A 27199-nucleotide genomic window follows, 5' to 3' on the forward strand; every position below is an offset into this window, starting at 1 on the left:
ATCTGTCTGGGATATACACCAGACTTCCTTATTTTCCTTTTACAGAAAATGCCTCAAAGCCAACACAAAAAAGAACAACAACAAAACAAACAAACAAACAAACAAACAAAAACTGGGGAGATTGAAGACAAGCTTTTTCCCCATTTAACATGTATCTATAAAGTGAATTCCACAAGAGGGAGCTAGAAAACAAATAATCTCTCATGAAGCGGGCTGTTAAACCTTTCATAGCATGAAGGGGTGGACGTGCTAAGTGTGCCCCTTATCAACCAGAAGAAATGGCTGAGCAGCTGCTGTTTCGAGTCTCCTATGATGTCTCTTTGTTGTATGGAAACATCAAGTCATTCTTCAGTGCTTTGTAAAGATTGACAAAGGATTCCGCCCAAGTGTCCTTCTGGTGTCCCTGGGACTGAGCAGCCCTGTAGGCTGTGTAGACCATGGTCAGCACTGTCCTTTCAAAGTCTTCTTTCTTGAGGACTCTTGGGTAAGAGGACAGCCTGCTACTCAGCCTGCGGATCTCTGTGATGCTCTTGGGAATAACCTCATTGCAGATGGTGTCAAACTCAGCAGCCTTCCTAAGCGAAGCCAGCTCCTCATCTTTGATGGAGATCCTCTGACCTTTGTCAATGTCAAGCTCAGCTAAAAGAAACTGTCACAAAATCAGAACACAGAAAGCTGCTTATCTTCTGCAAGAGACTCTAGGCAGAGTTAACACAAATTAACAACATGTCCTTGGGATTTTGTTATAGGTGAGATTAAGAAAAACCTCATGTGCCACTGACTGAAGCTGGGGCAGATCAGATATCTATATGTGAATGTTGGATTCCTCTATTACATCCGTCTCTAGGGAAACTAGAGACCAGCTACGGGGAAAGGAGAGAGAAAAGGAAAAAGCAGGTAGTCTTCTTTTGTCCAAAACAGGCATATGTTGCTGCTGGTATCACATGTGATTTAGAGATGGGGGCAGCAACACAACTGGGAAATACCCTCTACTCTGACGGAGACAGCAATGGCTTCCCAGCCCATCTTCCTTTCTTGAACATCCAGTATCAGTTTCTGAACATGTAGGATAACTAGATTTGGCCATTCTTCAGTTGGGCTACTTTCCTTTAGCTAATCATACAACACTGTTCTGGACTGTGTAGTAGAATTGTAGTCTCCACTGCTGGGCAAGAGTGGGCCTGAATATCTTTGAAGATAACAGTCATGCCCTTGGAATTATTTTGCAGTGATTGATACTTGTTGTTTTAATTGTTTGAACAAGTAATTTGGGACTGAGACTCAGACCAAAGAATTAAAATGCATTGTGTTGTTAATATACGATTATTCTGGAAGAAAGCTACTTTCAGTGGTAAGCTGTTTGCTCTGACTTTCCCTGTATCTGTCTGTAAGCTAGAACCCACATTTGAAGTACTGTGTGGGCAGCTGCTGCCTGCTTAAGTACTGAAAGAGCTTGGTGTTTGGTATTTGGTGTATATATGTCTGTTTTCTCCCTTCTGAAGAGGTAGTATATAGGGTTAGGGTTCAGTGAGTTTATGACTGGGGTGAGTAAAGGTGGCACGAAGACAGGTAGTAGGTAATCCCATCATGTACAATAACCTCAGAACTTGGTTAGCACTTGAGGTACCATTTGCTCCCATATACTGAACCTCATATAGCAGCACCACATCTTCCAGGGAGTTTTGTAGCACTGGATTAAGGAAGGCAGCTGAGGACCTCTTCAACCGTTGAGCAGCTGGGTAAAGCATAGCTGGAAAATAATAATGGGAAAAGAGAAATTCTACACGGTGCCAAACATGGGACTTTTTCAGTAGTTGATTGAGCTAAATAACTGCCTACTGCAAAAACATTATAAAGTACAATTTCTCACTGTAAATAAATGGGACACATGGGCTGTTTTGATTGCAACATGCTGGGAGAAGAGACCAGCTCCTTGTGTTGTATCCAGTATCCAGCAGAGTGTCATTTATGATCCGGCCTGGGACTCTGAGCCACAGCCTGAAATGTGTGTTCCTCTCCTAGTTCAGCAAGGGGAAACCAATGCTGACCCTACATGCAACCTGTGTTGTTCAGGCCATTCTCCAGCTGTCACAGTTATAAGACTTTACATTTCTCCTTGTTTCTGCTGTCTAGAAGTTGATCTCTCTGTACTTGATAGCTCCTAGATCACCTCATTTGTCCCCGGTATTTATGTCTGGAAGGAGTGACTCATCCTTCGGAGATGTTTATGTCTCTTCATTAAGCCTGGTACCAGCTTGCACAAGACAGCTACATTCAGTGAGGTGAATCCCGATTTATTATGACCTTAATACTATGCAGTCTTAAAGCTAGACACAGTCAACGATCAGATATTTATTCTCTGCTTCAAAATGAACTATTGAAATAAGAAAGCAAGCATACATATATTCCCTGAACCCAGCACATCAGTTGGGAAAAGACTTTGCAGAATCAATGACCTTGATAGTCAGGAGTATAGAAAACATCTGATGTGGTATTACAGACCACTTAAAGGCTTTGAGTTACTATAATTACTGGCCAAGTAATATTTAAAGGTGTAAATTCCTTTTGGAGTTGAGGGGAAAAAATATTTCATTCAGTGTTATATGCATATGATTTGGATGTTGATGTTTAGGGTTTGCTGGATTTCTTCTAATGCCCAGGAAAAGGAAGGCATTTTTTTAAGCCATGCTTGCACGATTATTGCTGCATTTTCTCATAAGCTTCACTTCTAAACCTTAGCTGTTTTTCAACAGTAGCTAAATTTGGAAAACAGTTTAAAAAAGGAGAAAAAGTTTTGGAAGACACTATGATCTCCCTCACTGTCTCCCCCCTCTCCTCTCAATCCCAATATATATATATATTTACAAGTAACATTTAATAGAACATTCAGCTTATTTTAAATTTCTGAGAAGTTTAATCTCATCCTCAGTCTACCATATTTTTTTCCATGAAATATTTTTACTAGCTCAATTTTGTCTTGTTTTGCCAAAGTCCTCATGATGGATTTTGCACGCTGTCTGTCGAAAACCTGAATGTTATTTAAAGAACTCTTTGCTGGACATGCAAAAATTTCTGCAGTATCTGTAATTATTTTGTGCAAAAATTGTCCCTGCTCCCTAACCAAACAATTCCTCAGATAATTTTCCTCTTTGATTACTGAAAAAGAAAACAAATATGCAGTTCTTTCTGAACTCCGTAGCCTAAATGCAGTCCTGTTTCCTGGACTGTTGCCAACTGTTGACTTCGTTAACGTTTGACTTGTTAATGATATTTAAGTTCTAGCAATTCCATGAGAAAGAAACTAGGCCCTAAGAGATTTACTTAATTAGGACCTTTGCTATTTGGCATATGGAAAATTAATTGGATAATACCAGGTATAAAGTAGTTCATGCTTGACCCAGGAGAGAGTATTTTCCACTTGAGCTAGCTGGGCAATATAGTATAGTTAAAATAGTTTGTGATATTGCAATAAAAAAACTTCAGCTGGATACTACAAACTGTAAATACATAGGTTGCTCCAAAAGTAATGCCTCCTATTGATTTCTATGGAAACTACAGCAGATGGAAAGAGCACAATAACACTATTTGATATAGCAAATTCTCAGATACAAAACGCTATTTTTCAATTCTGTCACCACCATTAGCTATGTATTTTTGCCAGCTACGAACAAGAGCCTGCATGCCACACCTACAAAAAACCTGTAAAAATCTACACCACCCACCACCTCACTGTGCTCATCCAGTGTATGGTCTCCATAAACATTCAGCAAGCACTGATGAATGTCAGTGGGTGCCATTTTTTTCACATGGAAGAATTCAATTCCACACCTTTGCTTTATCTGCACTTTCATGTCAGACACCATTTTGTCAGACTGTCCCTCTGCTGCCCTTTGTCACATTGCAATAAAATGTAGGGGAATATTGGTAGAATGTTCAACCTCTACTGTCACACCACCAACATCTGCCTCTGGTGTCATGCTCCAACATAATAAAATAGAAGGCATTACTTTCAGAACAACCCTTGTAAATCCTGCAGTGATGAGAGTCAGGCAATTTATTAAAACACCTCCAGAGCTAGGTGCTTCATATCAAATTCATATGAATTAAGATTAAAACTTCCTTAAGAAACTGAATGGTGCTTGCACTGTATGTGACTAAAAGCCTGAAAGAGTGAATGCATCAAGTAATGGTACAGGTCACAAGTTGACTGAAGGTTCTGCTCTGGGTGTGAGTTTGCCTTCCTGTAGTGAGACAATTCAGATTTAGTCCATTTGACCCTGTGTTTGGAGTACCGTGGGAGGGAGGAAGTGATCAAAAGAACAGGCCTCACCTAGGGCAGTTCTTCGCCTGGCAGTCAATATGCCCTGTGTTGGTAGAAACCTCCTCTCTAGCATCCTCCCTATGGCCTTCCTGCTCTTGGAAAAGAGAATTCAGCTATCCAATATATGGGTTTCATAGAATCATAGAATTGTTTGAGTTGCAAGGGATCCTTAAAGGCCATCTGGTCCAACTCTCCTGCAATGAACAGGGGCACCCATAGGTAGATCAAGGTGCATGGAGCCCCATCCAGCCTGACCTTGAGTGTCCCCAGAGATGAGGCACCCACCAGCTCTCTGAGCAACCTATTCCAATGCTCACCACCCTTGACCGAGCCAAACTGGCTAGTCACTGACAAGCAGGGCTATCCACATATATTGCTGCCGTTATGTCATCCCTCTTGCTGAGAGCATTGCTGAGACGTCCTAGAGCTATTTCATCCTTCATTATTGGCAGTTGAGGAATGCAATCAAGTTGTTTGTGAAGCACTTGAAACTTTCAGTACTAATTGCCGAGTAATTAAAACTTTTATCACTGGGCAATTAAATTTCTAATTACTAAGCAGCTGGCAGAAGTCCAGCCCATAATGATGACTATTCATTTTTATATCTTTTATATGCCCTTTCAATGGAAACAGCGCCAGAGTGCAAAGTACCTATACATATGCAGATGAATTTACATGTAAAATATTCCACGAGCCATGGAAAATCTGTCTGTGGCATCTAGTTTTGGTGCTGTTATGCTTATTATCATCACACTTACCGCTTTTAGCTTTCAGGCCAAGTGCAGATTCCAACCAGAGACCTTGGCAGGAAGACTTCAGATTTAGCCCATCACCACACGAACAGAAATGCCTAACTTAAGCAATCCTCAGGCTACTGAATAATGTATTATTGACTGAGCACTGACCTACTTACAGAATCACAGGTAACATCACAGCAGGCAGCTGGGTTTTCCTAACCAGCTGTTCCCAGGATAACATGGATTACGTTAGGAGATTCAAACAGACTCAAGCCTGAGCTGCTGTGTTGTGAGAAAGGGCTTTGTATGCGTATCAGAACCATACCTCTATAGTGGTCAGATTAGCACTGACTCCCTGATCTCATTATCTTGTTCCCACAGCATATTAAACTTTGTTACCATTCTTGCAAACTCTACTCAGAAACTCTTTCTGAACTCATTTGTATTTGTCATGGTGATCTGATTTTCCTGCTCCACGTTTTATTTGATTCCTTCTCTTTCTCTTTCTCTTCCTGCGCAGTAGTTAAATCCTTCTACTCCCTGTCCCTCCACCATCCTCCTCATGAATTCACAAATTCCTCAGAGACCAAGTGAGCATTTAGAGCCAGTGCTATCTGACTTCTGTCACACTGATATAACACACTTAAAAGTTTAGCACAAAAACTGAGTCAGGGAAAGATTTGCTGCGAGTTTCTGCATTTGGTGATTGCAAGTTCCACTTTAAATTCTTCTGCTGACCTTATTTCCACCCTCATCTACTTCCAGATCTGAGATAATTTAGATGAGCCATATCAGTGAGTAGCAGATTAGCTACCACCTCTTTTCTTCACTGAAACAGTTACCATTTCTTAGCCATTTTCTTCTCCTTGTCATAGAAAGATGCAGACCAATGTGCATCATTTTGTGGTGATGATACAAACAATTCATTTCAGTGGCTGGTTGAATGTCTGAAGACAAGAGATCCCTGATCCGTGCTGATAGAGAAGGCCCAACCCAGAGCTCTAATGCAATGGAGAAACTTCTGATTTATTGTTTCTAGTTCTATTACAAATGTACTGAGTGATCTCCAAATAAGTTATGGGTACTCCTCTGAAAAGACTGAGTGGTCACATAATAAAAAGTATATAATGTATGAAATGACGTGGAACAAAAAAGGTTTTGATTAATCTTGTTGAAAGCATTTTCAATTATATGAGGGCTGCTCTGAAAGTAATGCCTCTTATTTTATTATATCGGCCCATGATGCCAGAGGTTGTTGGTACAGTAGTATAGGTTGAATCTTTCCACCAGTATTCCATTACATTTTGTTGCCATGTGACAGACGGCAGCAGAAGGGCAGTCTGACAAATGGTGTTTGACATGGAAGTGTGGATGAGTGAAAGGTGTGGAACTGAATTCCTCTTTGTGGAAAAAATGGCATCCAATGACATTCATTAACACTTGCTGAATGTTTACAGAAACCGAACAGTGAATGTGAGCATGGTGAGGTGGTGCATTTCAGCAGTGGCAACACAACTGTGAGTTACCTCCTCTGGTGCAGATTTTTCTGAGTGCATCATGCAAGCTCTGTTCATAGCTGGTGAAAATGCATAGCTAATGTAGAAAGATGGAGCAGTGTCTGAACATAGCCACTTGCTCCCAAGCCTCACCCAGAGTGGCCTCATCCTGTGCCTAGGAGTATGCATGGGCTTGGAACTGGTGCTCAGCCAACAAGTCTAATCTTGAAGGTGGCTGAAAGTGATCTCAAAAAGTAGTGAAGGACTACCCATCTTCCTCCCCACTGTTCCCTGCAGGAGTGTGGCCACTCTTGTATGACTGCTAACTCAACTCCACTTCTCCTTGAGGACTAACAACAGCTACAGTAGGGTTTGCCAACTAATTGTCCTGCTTCTAACTATTTAGCTCACAACAGCTTTGAGATTTCTTTATTGTTTAAATGTGATGTCTGAAAAAAAAAAATCTGAAGCTATCAATATATCAAAAGCTGGGGAAAGCTGGGGAGGGTCTTCTTAAAAGGGCAGGTAGCAACAGAACGAGGGGAAACTGCTTTAAACTGAAAGAGGGTAGCTTTAGATTAGATATTAGGAAGAAATTCTTTACTGTGATGATGGTGAGACACTGGAACAGATTCTCCAGGAAGATTGTGGATGCCCCCTCCCTGAAGGCATTCAAGGCCAAGCTGCATGGGGCTTTGAACAACCTGGTCTAGAGGGAGGGATCTCTGCCTATAGCAGGAGGGTTGGAACTAGATTATCTTAAAGGTCCCTTCCAACCCAAACCATTCTATGATTCTATGATTTGTTTTAAAGATGCTTTCATCTTTCTTCAGAACTGTGCCATAATTTTCTGGACCTCATTAGCCATATACTAAACACTTGTTACTGTCATAGAATCATTAGAATCATAGAATCATCTAGTTCCACTGGTTAGCTGTGAGAAATTGCTACACACTTGGTGGTACATCCAACTTGACCCCTCACAGCAAAAATTTCCCTTTCTTGCCTAAAGCTTTTGAAGCTTTCTTGCCTAAAGCTTCTGAAGTCATGACTTCCAGGCCTCAACAAAAGGAAGTTAATGCATCCCAAATCATAATTACAGCAATTTCTCTTTATTTATTATTATTTTTTGTTCTGGTTTATGACAATCTTTGAGAAACACAGCATTTGTATTATATTCCAGTTATAGTCTAAAAATCACACGATTAGAAAAAAGAATGAAAAAATCTGTGGCTTACTCAGTCTTTTTTTTTCCTTTTTTTTTTTTTCTTTTTCTTTTTCTTTTTTTTTATGCAACCTTCTACAAAAGTAAAAAAAAAATCAGCTCCAATGCTTAGCAATTTTTAGCTTGTTGTTGATCAGCATGGAGCACATGCTGGTTCCATTAGGAAGATGAAAATTTTCTTGGTGTCGTGATATTTTTGTTTAATCTGTTTGGAATTTGCACTAAATGGATCTCAGCACACCCAGAGGATCCTGTCAGAGAAGATATTTGTTGGTAACCTGTTAAATGATTTTCTCCTTTCTTCCTTATTCAAGAGAATTTCAAGTATTTGGCAGAGCAAATGATCTGAACACTGCCCACAGGGTGATTGTATAGGCAGACAGCAGCTATTATAATGTCACATAAAAATTATTTGTAATCTAGACTGGTTGAACTTGTGTAGGTTGCAGCACATTTCCTAGGGATCACTGCTACCTTGGGTCTTAGGGCAAATATCAGAAATGCTTGCAAGAGGATTTTCTTCAAGAGAGTATGGGAAGTATTGCTTTGATATTGATCCCCACATTTTTTCTTGACCATACACTGCAGAGAAGAGTAAATGAGTATTGAAGTCTGCAAAAGCTTTGCAAAAGTCTGAAAGCTTTTTGTTTCAAGTTTCTCTTTCATCACTTCGAGAGTTTTTAATCAGATCAGAGCATATTTTATGCATAAACAGTTTTAATTTGGGCTGAGTTTCTCCATTGCTAGAGTAACAACTCACTATCAGAAGTTAACTGCCTCAGACTGTGAAATTTGTGCCTTTACTTTCCTGCAGTCATTCAAAGTCACTGAATATTTTGTTGCCCTTAGAAACTACCTGCTCTGGCTGTGGGGCAGATCTTGATTCCAAAAGAATTACTTCCTCCATAGTGGAGTGCTGTTAGCCTGTGGGAGCTTTGTGGCAGGCAGCAAAAGTTGTGCTGTAGTCCACTGAATGTAGAGTGTTATTAAGTAATGAGCAGATCTATGCACAGTAACTTCAACCATCTTTATTTCTTGCTTGGCTTTGTCCCCAGAAGGATCTATACAAGATGTTTAAGGTATCCTGGACCTATGGTCTCTCCTGGGACAGGACTAGAGTTTTAGCTGGCCAGCATTGCAATGAAGTGTGCTCAAGCACAGTTTCTTTACGCTTTCAGACATTTTGCCTTCCTGTATCAAAATTGCTGTATTAGAAATAATTGAATACTTTGCAGGAGAAATTAAATGAATGGGAATCTGGAGAAAGAATAAGAAGAACAGAAAGAAAGGAAGCACATACAAAATAAATAAATTATAATAAAAAAAAAAAAATAGACAAGGAAAACCACAGCAGTGCTATAGGCCAGCTTCTGAAATCTGTATATGGAATTGCAGTTACTTACACAAGTAGCTCCCATGACAACAAGTGCTATGCAAAGACTTGTGCATTCCAGCTTTAATACATTAAAATCTCTACTATTAGGACATGAAATCCCAGTGCCCCTCAGGAGAGCACAGTAGTGAGATGGAGAAGACATTTTAATTACAAAGCAAGATGAAGTAGCACACTTTTTAAAAGCAACTACCAAGAGAATTTTTGTCTTTGTACTTTTAGCTCCATATTGCTGGTATATTAGCTTCTAAGAATGAAATCTAAAATGAAAATTATCTTTTTTTTTCTTCCTGCCTGTTGGCTAAGAGTGAGAATAGGCATTTATTTCCTCTTCAGTTATAAACTGAAGCTTAAAAAGAGAAAGGCTCCATCCTAAAAGTCTGACTGTTGTCAATATAGATATGAAGAGATCTTCCTATGAAAAACAGCAACAGCCAACACACTTTTTAGAAAAAAAAAAAGTTAAAAAATCTTAGAATTAATGACAAGTTGTATATAATTCCATAGTTAATGACCTAATCAGTTCTTTCAAAGTTACTTCATTATTTTATCTCTTTTTTTAAAAAAAGATACATTTTCTAAATGGGTGTTTTAATTCCATGCAGGAGGATCCAACCTACATTATACTTCTGCATTTCATAAATTTCCTGTGATATATTACTTTAAAGTATATGAGACTAGTCTAGACTGGGCTAGATTAAATTAGATTACATTATTTTAGATTGTGTATAGTGAAGTTCCTACGTTAAACAAAGGTAGTAGACTTTCTATTTACTAGGCATGAGTAGGAAATTTAAAGGGGTATTAAAAAGATCAAAAAAACTTCTATTTACAGTAATGCATACTACTAGAGAAGGAAGTAGTCCATCTGAGCCTGCACTTGTGAGAGTAGCAGTATATCTTTTATGGTTTATGTAAATGCTTTGTAATATTTGACTAGTGTCAACCAACTGAAAGGGTCTCAAAATTTATTTCCTCACATGGGATTTCCATTACGCAGTATTTTCACTTGTTCCCAGCCTGGAAAAATGTATGCTGTGCTATTTATTTTTACCTTGGTCATGAAGAGAAGATCCCTGCCTGAAATTATTTACGCTCATAAAATCTTGCAGGTGTCCCAAATAAGCTTTTTTAATATGCTGGAGCAAAGCTGCTGAAGCTGAGATGAAGAGAAAAAATATACACAGAGAAACTGAATGAGAGAAGTGAAATGTTTTGTACTTCAGTTTACTGACATAGTTCAGGAACTGGAGATAGGCTGTAGTGGACAGTGTAGTATATGAGTGAAACACAGCAATAAGAAAAGATAATACTAACCCTGTTGCACAGACCTAACAAAGAGGCAATAAGATATTTTCCCACCTCAGGTAAAGGTGGGAAACAGACTAATGCTTTATATTTCCATTCTCACTGTAGGAACCACTTGTCCTTCCCTATTTGCATAACAGTGCTTTCCAGAACTTCTCTCCAACTGCCTTTTGCAATGGGAAAGTAGAAAACAATCTTAAATCAATCCATTTAAAAATGCTTTCTTTAAATGAGGGGATATAATGATGAACTTCCAATTTTACCATGAAGAGAAGGAGGGAGGGAAAAGTGCAGCTAGGCACTGGTGTTCGAAGATTGAGTAGCATCTTTTTGTACTTTCTTTTTCAGTCAGGTTCCTTTGATTTCCAGGAAGGAAAAGGTGACTGTGTGGCTAGGCTTTTGCTCAGGCTGACCTCATCCCAGCTACAGCTGTAAGGAGCAGTCCCATGTGCCTGCCTCCAGCCATGCTCTCCCTCCTTTCCTTTCGGCCAACTCTGCTTTGTGCAACCGCACAGTGAGCCAAGCCAGGAATCTGGCTGGTTGTGAATGAATGCTGAAATAAAATAAAAGAAAAAAAAAAGTGTGGTAGCTTTTAGCTCCCTTATTCCCCTTCACAGCTGCTCTGCCAGCAGTGCTCCTCCTTGTGAGCAACTCCCAGTGTAAATGTGATCCAACAGATCTTTGGATATTTAGTGATGATTCCAGGTCTCGAATGATGTGATGATTCCAGGTCTCGAAGGGTACGTGGTAGCTCTGGTTAAGAAAGCAGGGGACCTATCCTTGATCTAGCCATCAAGTTCATGTGCTCATTTAGAGAATGGCCAACTCATTAAATGCAGTTGCTTCTGCCAGAGATGAAGATAGGCTGCAGGACAACAGGCTGCTGACCGTTTCCTTCTCTTCTATGCTTATACTCCCCTTATCTTTTAAGAGAGTAAATTTGACAGGAGTAAAGAATATCTCAAATTTATTCCAAGCCTGAATGCTGAGAAAGGAATCAAACATCCAGTCTGAACCACAGATCAAGCAGGGAGTAGTATGGATTTTGTCACAGTCATGAACTGCAGTTCAGTTTCTTCAGTGGAATTACTTATTGCTGTTGTTGACTAATTTCATAAAATGTTCTATACAGAAAGTAGAAATAATATCTTGGTTATCAGTTGGACAACTAGTACTACACAGATTTAGAAACTCTCTTTAAGATTAGCCTGCCTTTTCAACCCGGAGAATGGCAGTCCCCTACTACATGCTAATAGGAGAATTAACAGATTTCTGTCTCCTGGTGCCTTTCAGTTCACCCATCAGTCTTATTTGCAATAATGAAACACAATGCACTGGACCTGTAGTAAAGGTCACTGCATGAAAGTCTATGCAGGTGGCCAAATTGAAAAATAAATGGGCTTTCTGACTTTAAATCTATGGCCATATGCTTATCTGCAAAATAAAGAAAATAATGAAGGATTCTTGCTGCTGTTGATTCGGTTGTCCTGTGGTGAATCATACTGTGGGAACTACTCCACTGAGATCATGGAGCTGTTAGCTGAGGTAAAGAGAAACAGAAAAGATGGAGTCCTTGAAATTATTCATTTAAGCCATTTGTGAATACCTTCTACTAGCAGGTAGATTCCAGCATATAGCTGTCAATCTAGGAACTGCTATTAAGCTGATAACAAAATATTTATTTTTCAAATTGTGCACGAACTTCTCACCCACATATAGTTGAAGACATGCAAAATGACAAGCTATTCTCAGACTATTTATCGGTATCACGGCTCAAACTGATGACAAACAAACATAAAAATTTTCAATTTTCAATTCTCCCTCAGATTAGACTGAATCAAAATTTTCTTTCCCCTTCCTTCAAGTCTTCACTAAACTCTTCAGTAGGAGCAGAATGCATAAATCTTATTTGTCTGCTTCCACTACTCAAAAACAGTAAAACCCCAGCTGTCTTTCCAGCTGTTCATTGAGCTCCAGATGTCAGTGCACCTGCTGATGATTTTCTTAATGACATGAATAAAAGCTGGATTGTAAAAATGTATAAATCAGCATTGCTCGATAAACAACAACAAAAAAAAAACAAACAGAGGGATATCTTGTCCTTTTCACGAATAAGTGAATTATGTTTGAGGATAATGTATTTTCAAAGTATTGTGTGTTTTTTAGCAGTGAAGATAAAGAAAAGAAGTCTGAGAAAGTAGCTGAGAGCTGAGGGTGCATTCACATTACATTTCTGAACTAGACTGGTACAGCTGTTTTGCAACCTGAGCAGAATACCAGGGGTGAAAATCCATTCTGTATCCCCGGCTAACAAGCAGGGAGATAACATGTTTCTTCAGAAGTAGTGTGGGAGGATCAAAGTGAGAAGGAGTTTGTTCTGCTAAGTTCAGACCTGCACTCATTTCTGGGCCCCACTGTGTTATTTTCTGCATTTCCATAAAAATAATACTAAAAATTAATGGAACTCAAATATAATCATCCACAAAAAAAAAAAAAAAAAAAAGGTAGGTTTCAATGTGCAGAAGCAATGATGGGCTAGCAGAATTTCATCAGTCTCCGTATTGTCAGAAACACATCAAAGAAATTTGAAGGATAAATACAAAAGGAATTCATTTTATAGCTGCCTCCCCAACTTCACAAACACGCAAATGAGATTTCCTCCTTACAAAGTTGACATTTTTCTATTGTTTGTTGTTTCATGCTCCTAAAATTTGAATGTTCCTGGATCCTTCAGGTTTCATAATTTGCCAAAATAAAGCCAAGACAGATATACAACTGGATTCCTCATTAAATGCAGAAAGACCAACCAGAACCCTGAGTACAGCAAACTGCTAAAGGTGGTTGTACACCAAGGATTTGGTCCTCAAATGACCTGAGCTACCACCACTAGCCCTATGGTGCTGCTCTGTGGACAGCCAGGTCACAGAGAGCCCTGTGCTGTGAAAGGTGTGTTTAGGATCAGTGTAAATAGAAAGTTTTTTATGATGGAATAACTGCTTCAGTAGATAAGGGAAGAGCCACTGGTGTCACCTGTCTGGACTTCAGTAAAGCCTTCGACATGATCTCTCATTACATTCTTCTCTCTGAATTGGAAACATGGATCTGATGTGTGGACTGTTCGATGGATGAGGAACTGGTTGCGAAATCATACCCAGAGAGTGGTGGTTAATGGCTCAGTGTTCAGGTGGAGATCAGTGGCAAGTGGTGTCCATCAGGAGTCATTACTGGGGCTGGTGCTCTTTAACATCTTCATCAATGACACTGATAGTGGGATTGAGTGCACTTTCTACAAGTTTGTGGATGATACCAAGCCGTGTAGTGCAGCTGACATGCCCAAGGGATGGGATGCTACCCGGAGAGACCTACACAGGCTCGAGAAGTGAGCCTGGGAGAACCTCATGAGTGCAAGATCTGGGTTGTGGCAACTTCCTCTATCAGTACAGGCTGGGAGAAATATGGATAGAGCACAGTCCTGCCTACAAGAACCTGGGGTACTGGTGGATGGCAAGCTGAGCATGAACCAGCCAGAAATGTGCCCTAACAGCCCAGAAAGCCAACCGTATCCTAGGGTGCATCTGAAGAAGTGTGGCCAGTAGGGTGAGGGAGGTGATCCTGCCCCTCTGCTCTGTGCTGATGAGACCTCACCAGGAGTACTGCATCCAGATCTGGAGTCCTCAGTACAGGAGAGATGTAGACCTGTTGGTATGCTTCCAGAGGAGGGCCACAAAAATGATCCCAGGGATGGAACACCTCCCCTGTGAGGACAGGTTGAGAAAGCCGAAGCTGTTCAGACCTGAGAGTAACCTTTTGGTATCTAAAGGGGGGTTATAAGAAGGAAAGGGACAGATTCTTTAGCAGAGCCTGCTGTGATAAAACAAGTGGAAATAGTTTTAAATCAAAAGAGGGGAGATTCAGATTGGATATAAGGAAGAAGCTTTTTACGGTCAGGGTGGTGAGGCACCAGAACAGATTGCCAAATGCCCCTTCCCAGGAGACACCTAAGGTCAGGCTGGATGGGGCTCTGGACAACCTGATTTACCTGTGAGTGTTCCTGTTCATTGCAGGGGAGTTGGACTTGGTGGCCCTTAAGAATCTGTTCCATCTCAATTGATTCCCTAATTCTATAAGGTTAGATCCAGGTTTCCAGAAATCTTACAAAATCTTACAAAATGCTTCTTCCAAGGACCTAAAAAGTATCAAACATTGGGAGCTTCTCCTGACACTGGTGAAAATTCAAAACTCTACAGCTTCTGCTATTCCATTTCCTGTCACCTACAAATGTCATCACACAATTGTGTCCAGGCAAGAAGACCCTGCCAATTTGTTTGTCAGATATTTGTTTCAGAACTTTTTTTCCTTTTCATACAATCTGTTCTAGAGTCTTTTGAGATGAATTTGTAAAATGGAATTTTACTTCCATGAAAATAGTCTAAATAAGTTTTTAAGGAAAAAATTCTAATGATCTCATGTTCTTTCTTTGGAAGAATGAAATGAATGAAGGGAGGAAGACTTGATTTCGAGTGCAAACATCTAGCATGTTGCTGACTGAAACCAGCTGGGAGTTTATTCTTAGGTTTAACTCTTCAGTGTAGGGGAATGGGAAAAGAAGACATGACTGTAGAGAAGCAGTGTATAGAAGTTATTGTCATACTTACATTGTGAATATTAACATGCTTTTACCCAGATTTGGGCTTTCTTCTCACTAATTTAAAATCTTTAAAGATTTCATAATGGAATGTGCTTGCTTAGAATAGCTTTTACCAATAAGTATACACTTAGTGAATTTGCACTGTTAGGTGATTCTGACTCTTTTGTCTTGTGACTAGAGAAACACTCTTTGCAAAAACCAAATTTCATCATGTGATAATTCTGCATGACACTTTTTCCTCAGCTTAATCGTAGTGAAGGGAAGCTGAGAGAGATCATCAAGATCTGAGTACATGATTGATATTCATCTTATGCTATCATAACATTACATAATGACTGTGTTATTATTGATCTGGATTGTAGGCGAGAGGCAATCGTTGTTTCAGGTACTGAAACACACACTACACATAAAACAAACTAATCATTTATGGTGTTAGGTTGACATTTAGCATGACTGCCAAAAGAGGTAGGGACAGCTTGGCCTCGTATTTTTATTTCTAAATGGGAGCCCCAGTACTCTTTTAATTCTGTTTTGACCTCTAAGCACTGCATAAAGGAAGAAGAATGTAAAATAGTGGGGTAAGCACCTCAGACACCCTGTATCTGATCAAGCAGCCATGACCCATTGCATTCGTCTGCAGATAACACTCCTGTTTGTCGGGAAAGGGACATTCAGAAGATGATTTATAGCTTCATATAGCTAATACATGCTTTATTTGGTAAACAAAAGCATGCAAAAAGAAATGAATTAAATTTTGGAAGAAGATACATAAAATGAAATATAATTAAATAGCTGATCTTGGCTGAATTGCAGCTAGACGGTCAGCACTCTTCCACCTCAATGGGCAGGCATTCTGGGGGTACTAAGGTCCAGCACTGGGTTCAGCAATATTCATACACAGAAGTGCTGGGGGAGACACATTTGTTCCTTTGATGGTTATTGTCTTGTTTGTCAACATGAATGCAATCATAAGTGAAAACCATAGGACATTATGTCTGGAGTAAAGAGCCAGGTTGATGTGATGGTCTTAAATTTGCATCAAATAAATAGAAAGGAGGGGTGAGTATGGGGTATCTAATACATGTGATGAATTGGTTATGTTTTCCCCACCTACAAATTTGTGCAAATAGAACACCATCTGCTTTGATGGTGATGCTTTGATTAAGAGTCCCTGTATGTTCCTTTGTAGGATACATATATATATATATATATATATACACGTATTTATTTTGGACTTCACCTCTACTGGGGCATGCTGGCCATGAACAGCATGCACAGAGATTAGGGCTGACATGCCAGGATCAATGCTGGACTGATGGTCTGTGGCACATGCATCAGTCATTCAGGGTTTGAAGGGCATCCAGAAATTCTCAGTAGACATCAAACAGCCACTCCATAAACACCATTTCTGGCTAGAAAAGGAGTGTCTTTCTAGGCAAATGTAGGGTATCCTTAACAGTTAGCAATTTACCACATGGATAGGTCTTCTTAGTAATCTGGAGCCCACAAAGTTTCCTTACTGTGAACATGAGAAATACAACACCATGACAAGACAAGCCTCAAGTCCATTTACAGCCAGATTGTGACTGCCTTGTTTTTTCTCAGCTGCACTGATAAATAGCTGAATCTCCTCTCAGCTTCCTGCGTTCCTGGAGGATTCCCTACATCCACCACATGTGCTGTTGTCCAGATCTCAGCCAAGCAGCTGCTGTCTTCCCTTCGTGCATCAGGGCTTGGTTTTAGGGAGAGACAGAGAACAGTGAGGGACAGGGATCTCATAAAGAAAAGGATCTGGGCAACACAGGCAAGAACCACAGGCTTGGTTCCTGAGGCAGAAGGCAGGTTTGGGTCTCTGCTTATTGGCCAAAACCACTCTTTGTGACTTGAGCTTAACTGGAACTGATTGTATATGATTCCCATTATGGGGCACACAGATGATGAAAAACTCATGGGTGCTTTTCTAACTCCGTATCGCTGTGAGAAGCCAGGTGAGTTTTGGATTTAATAAGTCCAAGCCAAGCTAATTCTGTCCCAGCAAAAACCCTGGTTGAATAAAGCATCAAAACAACCTGCATATACGTTTTTGTCATTAGACTTATCACTTTCTGCCAAGTTGGCATGGTAATCCAGAAAACCAGAAGTTGCTGTGACTTTGAAAAATGAATGCTTTCACTTAAAACATGCTGCACTATATTAGGATGTCTACAAGTAGTGTTTAACTGGAAAAGGAGTTTGTTCAGTGCCAAGCCATGAACAATAGCAACAAATGAAGCATGCATTAAATGTCTTTTATTTTAGGAGATGTTTTAAGTCAAAAAAATTCTCTCAGACAGAGAATCTGCATTTAATAAACAAAATCAATAAAAGGTAACTTATGCCTCTTAAGAGACAGGCACAAACATAAAACATAATGTCATGGCTGTGAGCATTATGGAAACCAGGGAGGAAAATGAAGGCTCCAGAGTCTGATAGGGGGGAAAAAAGGGACAACCATATTACTGTTGCTGTGACTGATGTTAATGGCAGAAGACAATTGGTCTTACTGGGGAACACTGCAGTCCCATAACCTTGTAAAAGAATGTGCTTCTTTCAACTTCCATGTGAAAAACAGGCTGTTTCTTGGACAGTGGAAAAAATTCCTTTCATACATATAGAATTTTAAAAACTCAAAGGGAGGTGAGCAAAAAGAGTTATGTGAGGACCCTGGCACATTTCTGATTCAGCAGTAGTAACTTTACCTTTTACACAGTGACCAGTGGTGAATTGCCCAGACTGCTGTATCTCAACATCCTGGAGCAGAGGGAAGCTGGTGGGGACCAGAAGCAAATACATCCCTGAGAAAGAGGCTGAGGCTGGCAGTGCCAGACCCAGAGGATGCAGCCATCCCATGAGCCTGAGAAGATAGATGAAGACCAGCTGTGACAGATGGTGAAGAGCAGGTTCAAATGGGGATGCATACCATGCTGACAAGGGGGTGAATGCTACCCTAATCTTAAGCATATGTGTGCTTTAGTCTTTCTTATCCATATTTATCACATCTTCTCTGTCCCTCCACATTCCCCTTCTCTTCCTCTTTTTCTTTCATTCAAACTAACAGCTTTCATTTGCCACCTTTGCTTTCAAACACCCCTATTTCCTCCCCAGATCACCTCTGAGCTTTGAAGACCTTATTTATCCCTTTCTCAGCAACTCTTTTTCAGCTACCCACCTGGCTCCTTCTGAAAAGAGAGAGCCTCATGAATTTGGAGCCCAGATCCTGGCTGGTGACCTGTTTCCCTGTGGCCAGTGAGGAATTTCCAGAGGACGAGCGGTATGTGTGCTGATCTCAGGGGAACTGGGGAACTGCCAAACCAAACCAGCAAGCTGAGCCAGGAAAGGAATGTTTGTGGAAACTGGGAATAGTGGAGCTTATTTAACTCCACTTTCTTCCTTCTTGGATTTCTTTTTAGCCTTGAGCCCAGCACAAAGTCCTCTATGGTACAAGAACAGCAGCAGTAAGGTGAGAGGTACAAACTACTGCTGCAACCCACTTCACCTTGGGGATATAAGGAGAGCTGCTGCCAAAGGATAATGCATTGAGTAGGAAAGAAGCCCTGTGACTTGGGTTGTAGACTCAGGCTAGTTTTGTATTTCTTATGGAGCAAGAATGCGGGGGATGTACCATAAAGCTGCCAAAGAAACAGCCAAGTAAAACAGAATTTGGGGTTAATGAGGGACACAGGGAAAACAGAGGCATATGGGATCCCTTCAACTTGTTTTCTTTCAGTGGAGGTGAAAACCCCATAGATGACTGTCCCTTTGTGAAATTTTGTCTGCAACTTTTACCTGTAGTTCATTCTACTTGCCTTTTTTTTCCCATTCTTAATACCTTGACATATCTCCTTCTCTACTTTGTACCACCAGCTTTCCATGTAGCTGACCTGCATGAGCTTAACCTATACCAGTGCCATCCTGTTGAAAAACACTGTAACCAACAAATAACACTTTGAGTTTGGGATATTTTAATACTCAGTGCTATTAGGAAATTAAGTAATAGACAACAATCAAGATCATAGGCTTCTTCAAGACAGTGGCAAAACTCCCACTGACATCAGTGCTGTCGATGTGCACATATTAGTGCTTTTAAAGCAAGTTACAGATAGTCTTACACACAGCAGATCTAGAGTCATACAACTCCCTGCACCTGGGGTCCACACACTCTCTAGATTCTCTGCATCCCAAAAGCTCCCTTCAGTGGGATGCAGAGGAATAGTGCATGGTTTTAGAGCCCAGTGTCCCAGTGTTGGTCTTCAGGATCCCAGCCCAGCATTTGAGTCTTGCCCTGCCTTGAACCTGAGTACTGGCATTGCATGCAGAGTTAATTGTTCCACTGTTCTGCATTTTACCTCAGTGATTTACGTCTTGCCAGGCACAGTCTGAGTAATCAGAGTCTCTACAGCCTGATAATGTTTGTTAAGACCTGCTGACTTTCCTTTCAATGACACTACACTATTCAGTGCTTCTGACAAGATTGCATTCTGCTTGAGAAGTCATTACCCTCCTGCTGAATCTGGCATGATCTGCTCCAAGAAAACAAGAAAAACACTTTGTGCTTCACAAAAAGGGGAAAAAAAAATCACCAGTAATGCCAACATACTGGACTACATGCACGCAGTCATCCTGAAAAGGTCTGAGACAAATTACTAAATTACTCTGCGCCTCATAAAGAAAAGAGATGTTAACATTTCCCTCCTTAACTACACTGAAAGCTCTTTGGAGAAGGAAAGACTTTTTTTCTATGTGTGTTCACACAGTCTCAGATACAAGTGGGATCTTGGGCCACAGTAGTGGAGTAAATATAATCAGGAAGGGACTCTGAGTGCTCTGCTGTCTTTGAAAGGGTACATGAGTTATTTCATTCCTGACAGAGCTGCTTCACCTGTGGAAGTGAACACTGTGCATTCAGAACAGTGAGTGGCTTGGTAAAGGTAAGGGGAAGGAGTTACTATAGCCTGAAAGTGTAAGGAGGAATTTGGATGGCAGGAGCTGCTTCTGAGCTAGAGTTTGGCTGCGAGATAAGAACCCTTGTGCAAACTGATCCAGATCCCATGGCAATTCTACACCTGGGACTGAGACAAACACAAACACACATTAGGCATGCCGGAATCCTAAAAAGAATCACCAAGTCAATAGAAAAGTGCCTTACTGGCTCACCAGTCCTCATACTGGGATAGAACTGAGATCATTGGGAAGATTCTACTGGTCCACTTTCAGCTTGTGCATCTCGCTTAGTCTAACACATACTGAAGAAAAAACTGCTGTACCTTACATGTGTTCCTCGTGTTCTAAAGTTGCTTACCCAGATGTCATTAAAATTGTCTTTCAACTTTTGATTCTGTCAAGCTATTTATGACACTATAAGCTGTTTTACCCAACTTTTGACTGCTTCCTGTGGCAATAGGAGCCACAGAATCATTTAGATCCTTCCTTGTTAGCAGCATGACTACTTTATAGAGTACAAAATCTGTGATCTAAACTAAAATGTGAAAAATTCTATAATCTGTCCTTCCTCTGATCTCATCCCAATTTAGCACAATTGCCCTAGAATAGGGCAATTGTGATTTACTAAGCATCCTTTTTATGTCTTTCAGTTTCAGGTACCCATTGTGAATTCTGATTCATGGGTCATCTTCATACAGGTTAAATTAATTAAGTCTGCACTATAGAAGCACCTGGGGAATCAGGATGTGCTAAAAAGGATTTTGATTACAGTTATAGCCCTACTCTGTTGGAAATTTTTCCTATTCAGGTGAAATTCATTCAGGGACAATTGTAGTTTAGATGTATTTTCAACACCAAGCAGCTTTTAGAGATATGAGAATAAATTCCCTTTCAGCACCTTCCTCAATTCTCTTCCCACTGAAGAGATGTTCGAGCCAGACACTATGGTCACATCAGTGTGGCACTAGGTCCAACCAGGTGAAGCCTGCTGAAAGGCAGAGCTCTTTCCCTTGGACACATGCCATGTGTGTGACTGTCAACCTGCCAGTAATCCAGCTGAGGTCCCTGCATTGCTCCATACTGTGCTGCTTTTTTTTTCCTGGTTTGTGATCTCTGCTCCACAAACCTCTGTGCAGCACAGATGTCCTAGTTGCTGTCTTCATTCATTAATGTTCAATTTTTTTTTTTTCTTGATTCAAAACATGTTTTTGTGTTTGTCTACTGCTAACTTATGAAAGGGCAGGAAACATTCCTCTAATGCCTCCTCCCTAATGTTTTTTAAAGACCTATTATTTGGACCTATTATATACGTAGATTTACACTCATCTGTTGCAAAATTCTTTGCTGGGGAAATAAAAGCACAGATGATATAAAAACTCTCTTCTTCAGGTCATCATTTTCAATGCTAATTCCTCTGAATTTCAATCCCTGACTGCCATTCATGCAGTGTCACCATCTTTTTGTAGGTACAATGGCAATATTTAGTGCAGTTGTGATTTGCGTTGGGCAGATGAACCTCCAAACCAGAACACTACAGCCTACAAACATGCATTCTCAGGAACTGTTAAAGGTTTGTGAAACAGATGCAAGGTAGGTGAGAATAACCTCTGCAGCAGATTGATCAAATCGATGTCAGTGTAATAGGTCCAACAAGCTGGGAAGGTGGGACAGATGATGCAATTCTCCAAGTGACCACGTGGGAGCCAGAGATAAGGGAAACACTGTTATTTTTCTCCACAAGAAGGAACCTATGCCAGGCATGGGAAGATTTGGCTCTGCTCCATAACATTTCATATCTTTCATAGTTTTATGTGCAACACATATTTTATGAATTGGATAAAAATAACTTCATGAAAATCAAAGTAAATAAATGTTGCATTTTAAAAAAAATTTGTATGCAGTCCAGATTGCATAATTTGCCTTTTTTCTTGAGCCAGACCTTTGGATACTTTAAAATAAGCCAAAACCATGACCTGGTATATTTGAGGACTTCTGGGTTTATATGTGAATATGTGTTTGACCATTTATGTCATAATTACATGCTGTGTTCAAGTCATATTCCTTTTCCTCACGCCATCCAAACTAGCATAGTCAAACTAGTATTACTGTCAATGGTGGAATCCCAGAGGTCATTTGAGAAGGGAGTGCCTGGCTGTAACGGTGCAATATGAGATAGAGGAAGGAGAGGCAAATATGGCAAAAATGTGTGGAGATCATAGAATCATGTGATTTGGACCTGTATTTTGCACCTGGTCATATATTTCCATCATATATTTACAGGTCATATTGTCTAACTACCCTTCAACGTGCAGGGACATCTGCACTCGATCAGCTTGCTTAGAGCCTGACTTTGAGTGTTTCCATGAATGGAACATCCACCACCTCTCTGGGCAACATGTTCTAGATGTTCCAGATGATTCTATTTCAAAGATGCTGTGCATATCTTAAATCCAAGGCACTCATCTTTTATATATATATGGCAAAATTGCCACCAACCAACCTGGTATGCAGATATAGATGATCACATAGTAGAGAAAATTTTAAATTCTACTTCCTGGTAAAAGGACTGGATGGTTCTTTGGAAGCAGTTAGTCTTCTGTGTAGTCCTCCTTCTCTTGACACTGGAGCTTCCAGTCTGTTGCAGCTAAGCCTATCAGCAGAAGCAGTCTGCAAGAGTTTCTCATGCTTCATCAAACTCAAAAACTGAGTTACCAAAGCACTGGAGAAAAAAATAAAGCTATTCACCATTGTTCAGAAATCAAAGACTATGGACCTTCTCTTCTTCCAAGTAATTGCTCCTGCAGAGAGCCTCTAAGGAGATCAACTTACTCCTCCAGGGTTCTGGAAAAAACTTTTTATTTGAATAATGCATGCAGACCAGGTAAATCTGGATATAGCTTCATATAATAATGCTGATAGCCTGAAAGGCACACCATAACCATTTGCAAAAGCATGAAGCCTCATCGGTGTCACTATAGTTAGTATATCCTTTTCTCATTGACAATTTATGTCTTCCAATTGTGTGTCTTCCAGTATTTCCTACTTCATTCCCAGTGAGAGGTAATTACCACTACAGCTGTTTCTCACTGTCCAAGAAGCCACAACCGCAAGGAATAGCACTGCATCTTCTCCCCCCAGCAACCATGAAGCTGGTGTTCTATTGTTTGTGTGCCATTTCTTTGAACTGGGAAGCCCTTAAAGAAAATATTGCCAGCTGAGATGAAATGTACTAACAAGACTTGCCCTAGGGTTTCTACTCAGGGAATAGGCAATTCTTGTAATGTAGCCCTGAAACTCACTTCTGCTCATCAGTGTACTAGTAGTTGTCAGAGCAGTGCAAGGAAAGCAACTGGATCACAAGAAGTGATATTGGCTCATATTACTACAGTTGTGTGTGCTATTTTTATTTTTTTTCCCTCTTTTTTTTTTTTTTCCTACAGTAAACACATTTCTAAAGAACTGGAATTGTTATTTTTTTTCCTTTCTGAAATTAATATCACATCACCTCTACCACTCTATAGGGAATTCAGTTTACTAGAGGCCTAACATTATGTTTTGTCCCTAGACCTGTACTTCACAAATGCAAGAGGCTAATGCCATAGAGCAGAGGCTACAGAAGGCTTGAGGAAAGCTGAGCTGATTATTTCAATCACTGTCACCACTAAAAATCATAAAATCACGGAATATCCTGAGTTAGAAGGAATCCACCAGGGATCAGCGAGCCAACTCCTGGCTCTACACAGCACCATCCAAAATCCAAACCCTCTGAGAGCAGCATCCCAGTGCTCCTTGAAGAACTCTTGCACTTAGGGCTGTGCCCACCGCCCTCTGGTGCAGACCCTGTCCCTAACCCCCAGCTGCCAATCCCCTGGGTCCTGTCGCTGTCACACAGAGCAGAGCTCAGCGCTGCCCCTCCGCTCCCTCTGAGGAGCTGCAGCCACCATCAGGCCTCCCCTGAGCTCCTCTGCTCTGGTCTAAGCAAAACCAGGAACCTCAGCAGCTCCTCACACACCTTGCCCTCCAGACCCTTCTTCATCTTCATAGCCCTCCTTTGGATGCTCTCTATCAGTTTTATGCCCTTTCCATACTGTGCTGCATAAATTGCTCCCAGTGCATGGGTTAGATTGCACCAATGCAGTATAATGCAGGATATCTTTAATGTTCTGAACACATCAACCCTCGTGACTAAGATCTGCCTGTAACTTCTAGAGCAATGTCCACAGGTGGATCGAAACAGACTGAGGGAAGTATGACATTTTTCTTGCAAAAGGATGAGGGAGTGAAAAAAAAAAAAAAAGAGAAAAGCAAAGGGGAAAAAAAAGAAGAGCTCTATTTTCCTGTCAGATTATTTTATTTTATGCTATTCATTGATGCTCATAAAAGCAAAGAGAGGTGGCAGACTGGAGTTCCCATTTACCTACCGGTCAATGGAAGCATATTCATCTTTCCTCATATGACTGCTTTTTTTTTTTTTTTTTTTTTTTTTTTTTTTTCCCAGCAAAGATTAAATACTTTGTTACAGGGCTGGGCATGGAAGGTACCCCAGTACCTCTAGTGAAAAGTAAAAAGTATAAGCTAGATCTTGCTTTATCCAATTTACACTGTTTATTTATTTTGGGAAAAACAAACAAACAAAACCAAAAGAACCTATCAACTGTAGCTAATTAAATCAGGGCCCTCTGTCCTACTGTTCTGCAAACTACTGGTCAATATGGAGCTAATATGCAGATTTGTATTTTATTTCCATCAGACCAGAGGCTGATCTGTCTGCTTTTCCACTGCAGAACACAGACTAGTAGTTGGATAAGATTTAAGTAACTGGAATTAATCCAGAGACTTGTGGAAGGAAAGAAGAGTAATAAATGCACAGAAGGGTGTGTCGTGCCTCACTATTCAGTCAGATTTCCTCTGACGTTTTGGAGCAATTTACAACTTCGGAAGGTTCTTTCACCCCCTAAATACTGCAGAATAAGATGGGACTGACTGTGCTGACAGATAGATATTTTAAGTGACTCTGAAGTAGCTATTATTGAAAGAATCAAACCTTTAAAACATATTTGGTGCTGCAAAATCCCAGCAGTTGTGGAGAATTATTCTGGCTTCCTCCTCAGCTGATCTCTAATATTTGCAAGAAAGGAACTCCTTATCACAACAGGGACTGAATCTCCTTTTTCCTCCAAAGCCTCTAAAACCAAGCGGTAGTGCCTCCAGCTTGAAAATAATCTGCTTTCACAAAAGGAAGAATAGAGTTCTGATATTTTCCTTTAAATGTTCTGGTGGTTATAATTGGACTTTTCTAGTTGTATGGATTTCTTTTATGGTTATGTTTTTGCTTTTTAATTAAAATAAGAGAGTTAGCAAACACCAAGAACAACCTTGAGTTAAATTGCATACTGACTATTTCATGGTAATGGACACCTCCCCGTTTATTTATCCCTTCATAGAAAAGATGTAATAAGTCTTCCAAAAGGTAGGATATATATATATATACGTATAGATTTGTTTCAGATATTCAGATTTAGTTCTAAGTTCCTCACCTTTTTATGTGTCTTCAGTGGAAAGGTATCTAGAGAACTGAAGTAGTGGAAGAATCAGTACTATTATTTCTATTAAACTTCTTTTATACTTCTATTAAAGTCAGAAGAAAGTAAGGTACATGAAAATATAATTACTCATCCCATATCATACAAGAGGCTGATGGAAAAACTGCAGAAAAAATCTGTCACTCTGAGTCCTGGGTCAGTGCCCTATCAGAAGGTTCCCACTAGCTGTAAGGAAGAATTAAATGTTTATACAGACCGAGCAGAATTGAATGTCTCGTCATTACGTCACTCAGAATTTGTCTCTCAAACAAAATTTGAACTAAATCCAAAGAGCAGATTGAAAAGAAATTAGATATAATGAGAAAGAATGGAAGATCAGAACTATGGAGTGGGAGAGAGTGGATTGTTTTGTTGTTGTTGTTTGCTTTTTTTTTTCTTTTTCTTTTTTAACAGACTCCAGTGCCTTTAAGAATATGTACATTTCTATATAAGAATAAAGTACGCCTTTTGGGAGGTGTTTACTTTCTCCATTTCCAGCAGATTTACCAAGTAGCTACAGGACTCGTGCCAAATATCAGAGGAAAAAATTGAAAAAAAAAGAGAAAAAAACAACAACAAAGACCATCATGACTAGCTGTCAAAGAAGTACCTTCCTATGAAATCTGATTGTTCCAAACAGGCTTATAAATTACTTTCACACACATTAATACAAACATATCATGACTATGTGCTGTAATAATGTCCACTGAAAACTGGTAACACCCTAGCTAGCTTTCTCCGTATTGTACCTACTGATCTATCAAGGTAACATCATAAGCACTTCTAGGCACCTTGCACAAACTTTCACAGAATCACAGAATCACAGAATTGTAGGGGTTGGAAGGGACCTCAAGAGATCATCGAGTCCAACCCCCCTGCCAAAGCAGGTTCCCTACATCAGGTCGCACAGGTAGGCATCCAGGCAGTTTTTTTTGCTTTGCTTTGCTATGTTTCCTATTAGCAGGTGTTTGCTTGATAGGGCAGAGAACTATGCCACCTGTGGTTGCAAAGGATCTTGCTTTGAGGTTTCATGACTTGTAATTCTTGTTAATTCAAGAGGAAAAGGAGAAAGAGAAAGGAGAAAGTGAGAAAAGAGCACAGTTATATTCTTGAGATATCTCTTGTATATGGTTGTATTATAGCAGAATATATCATTTTACCTTTATGCACTTGTGCAGGTACATTTTCTATTTGTCTGTGTATTTGTTTAACTGACCCATTTGATGGAGAAAAAATTCCAGATCTGGAAAGGTTGAATTATACATTCATATATAATGCAAAATAACTTCAGATCAAATCTACACATTCAAAGTTTTCTCATAAGTAATCTTCATGCTTAAATCTTACCTCTACTCCATCTGTAGTTTACAGTGGCATGAGCACTATAATAGAACAGCAGCAGAAGCAAAGTCTTCCAAAGCATCCTTTTCTGTGAAATATGTATGTCTAGCTATATATTAGTTTCTTTCTTTCCTACCTCCCTTCTTTTCAGGAATAAATAAATGGTTT

General features: G+C 40.0%; 1 protein-coding gene across 1 annotated transcript; it reads right to left on the reverse strand.

The window, feature by feature from the left end:
- Positions 1 to 307: 307 nt before the first annotated feature.
- On the reverse strand, positions 308 to 27113 carry FAM180A (family with sequence similarity 180 member A; the record flags this gene model as incomplete). Its single annotated transcript, XM_079543366.1, has 3 exons — positions 308 to 649; positions 1650 to 1750; positions 27038 to 27113. The coding sequence occupies 3 exons, from the start codon at positions 27111 to 27113 to the stop codon at positions 308 to 310; spliced, it is 519 nt and encodes a 172-aa protein (XP_079399492.1).
- Positions 27114 to 27199: the final 86 nt, after the last annotated feature.

Source organism: Tetrao urogallus, assembly GCF_951394365.1.
Source record: "Tetrao urogallus genome assembly, chromosome: 1".
Taxonomy (NCBI): domain Eukaryota; kingdom Metazoa; phylum Chordata; class Aves; order Galliformes; family Phasianidae; genus Tetrao; species Tetrao urogallus.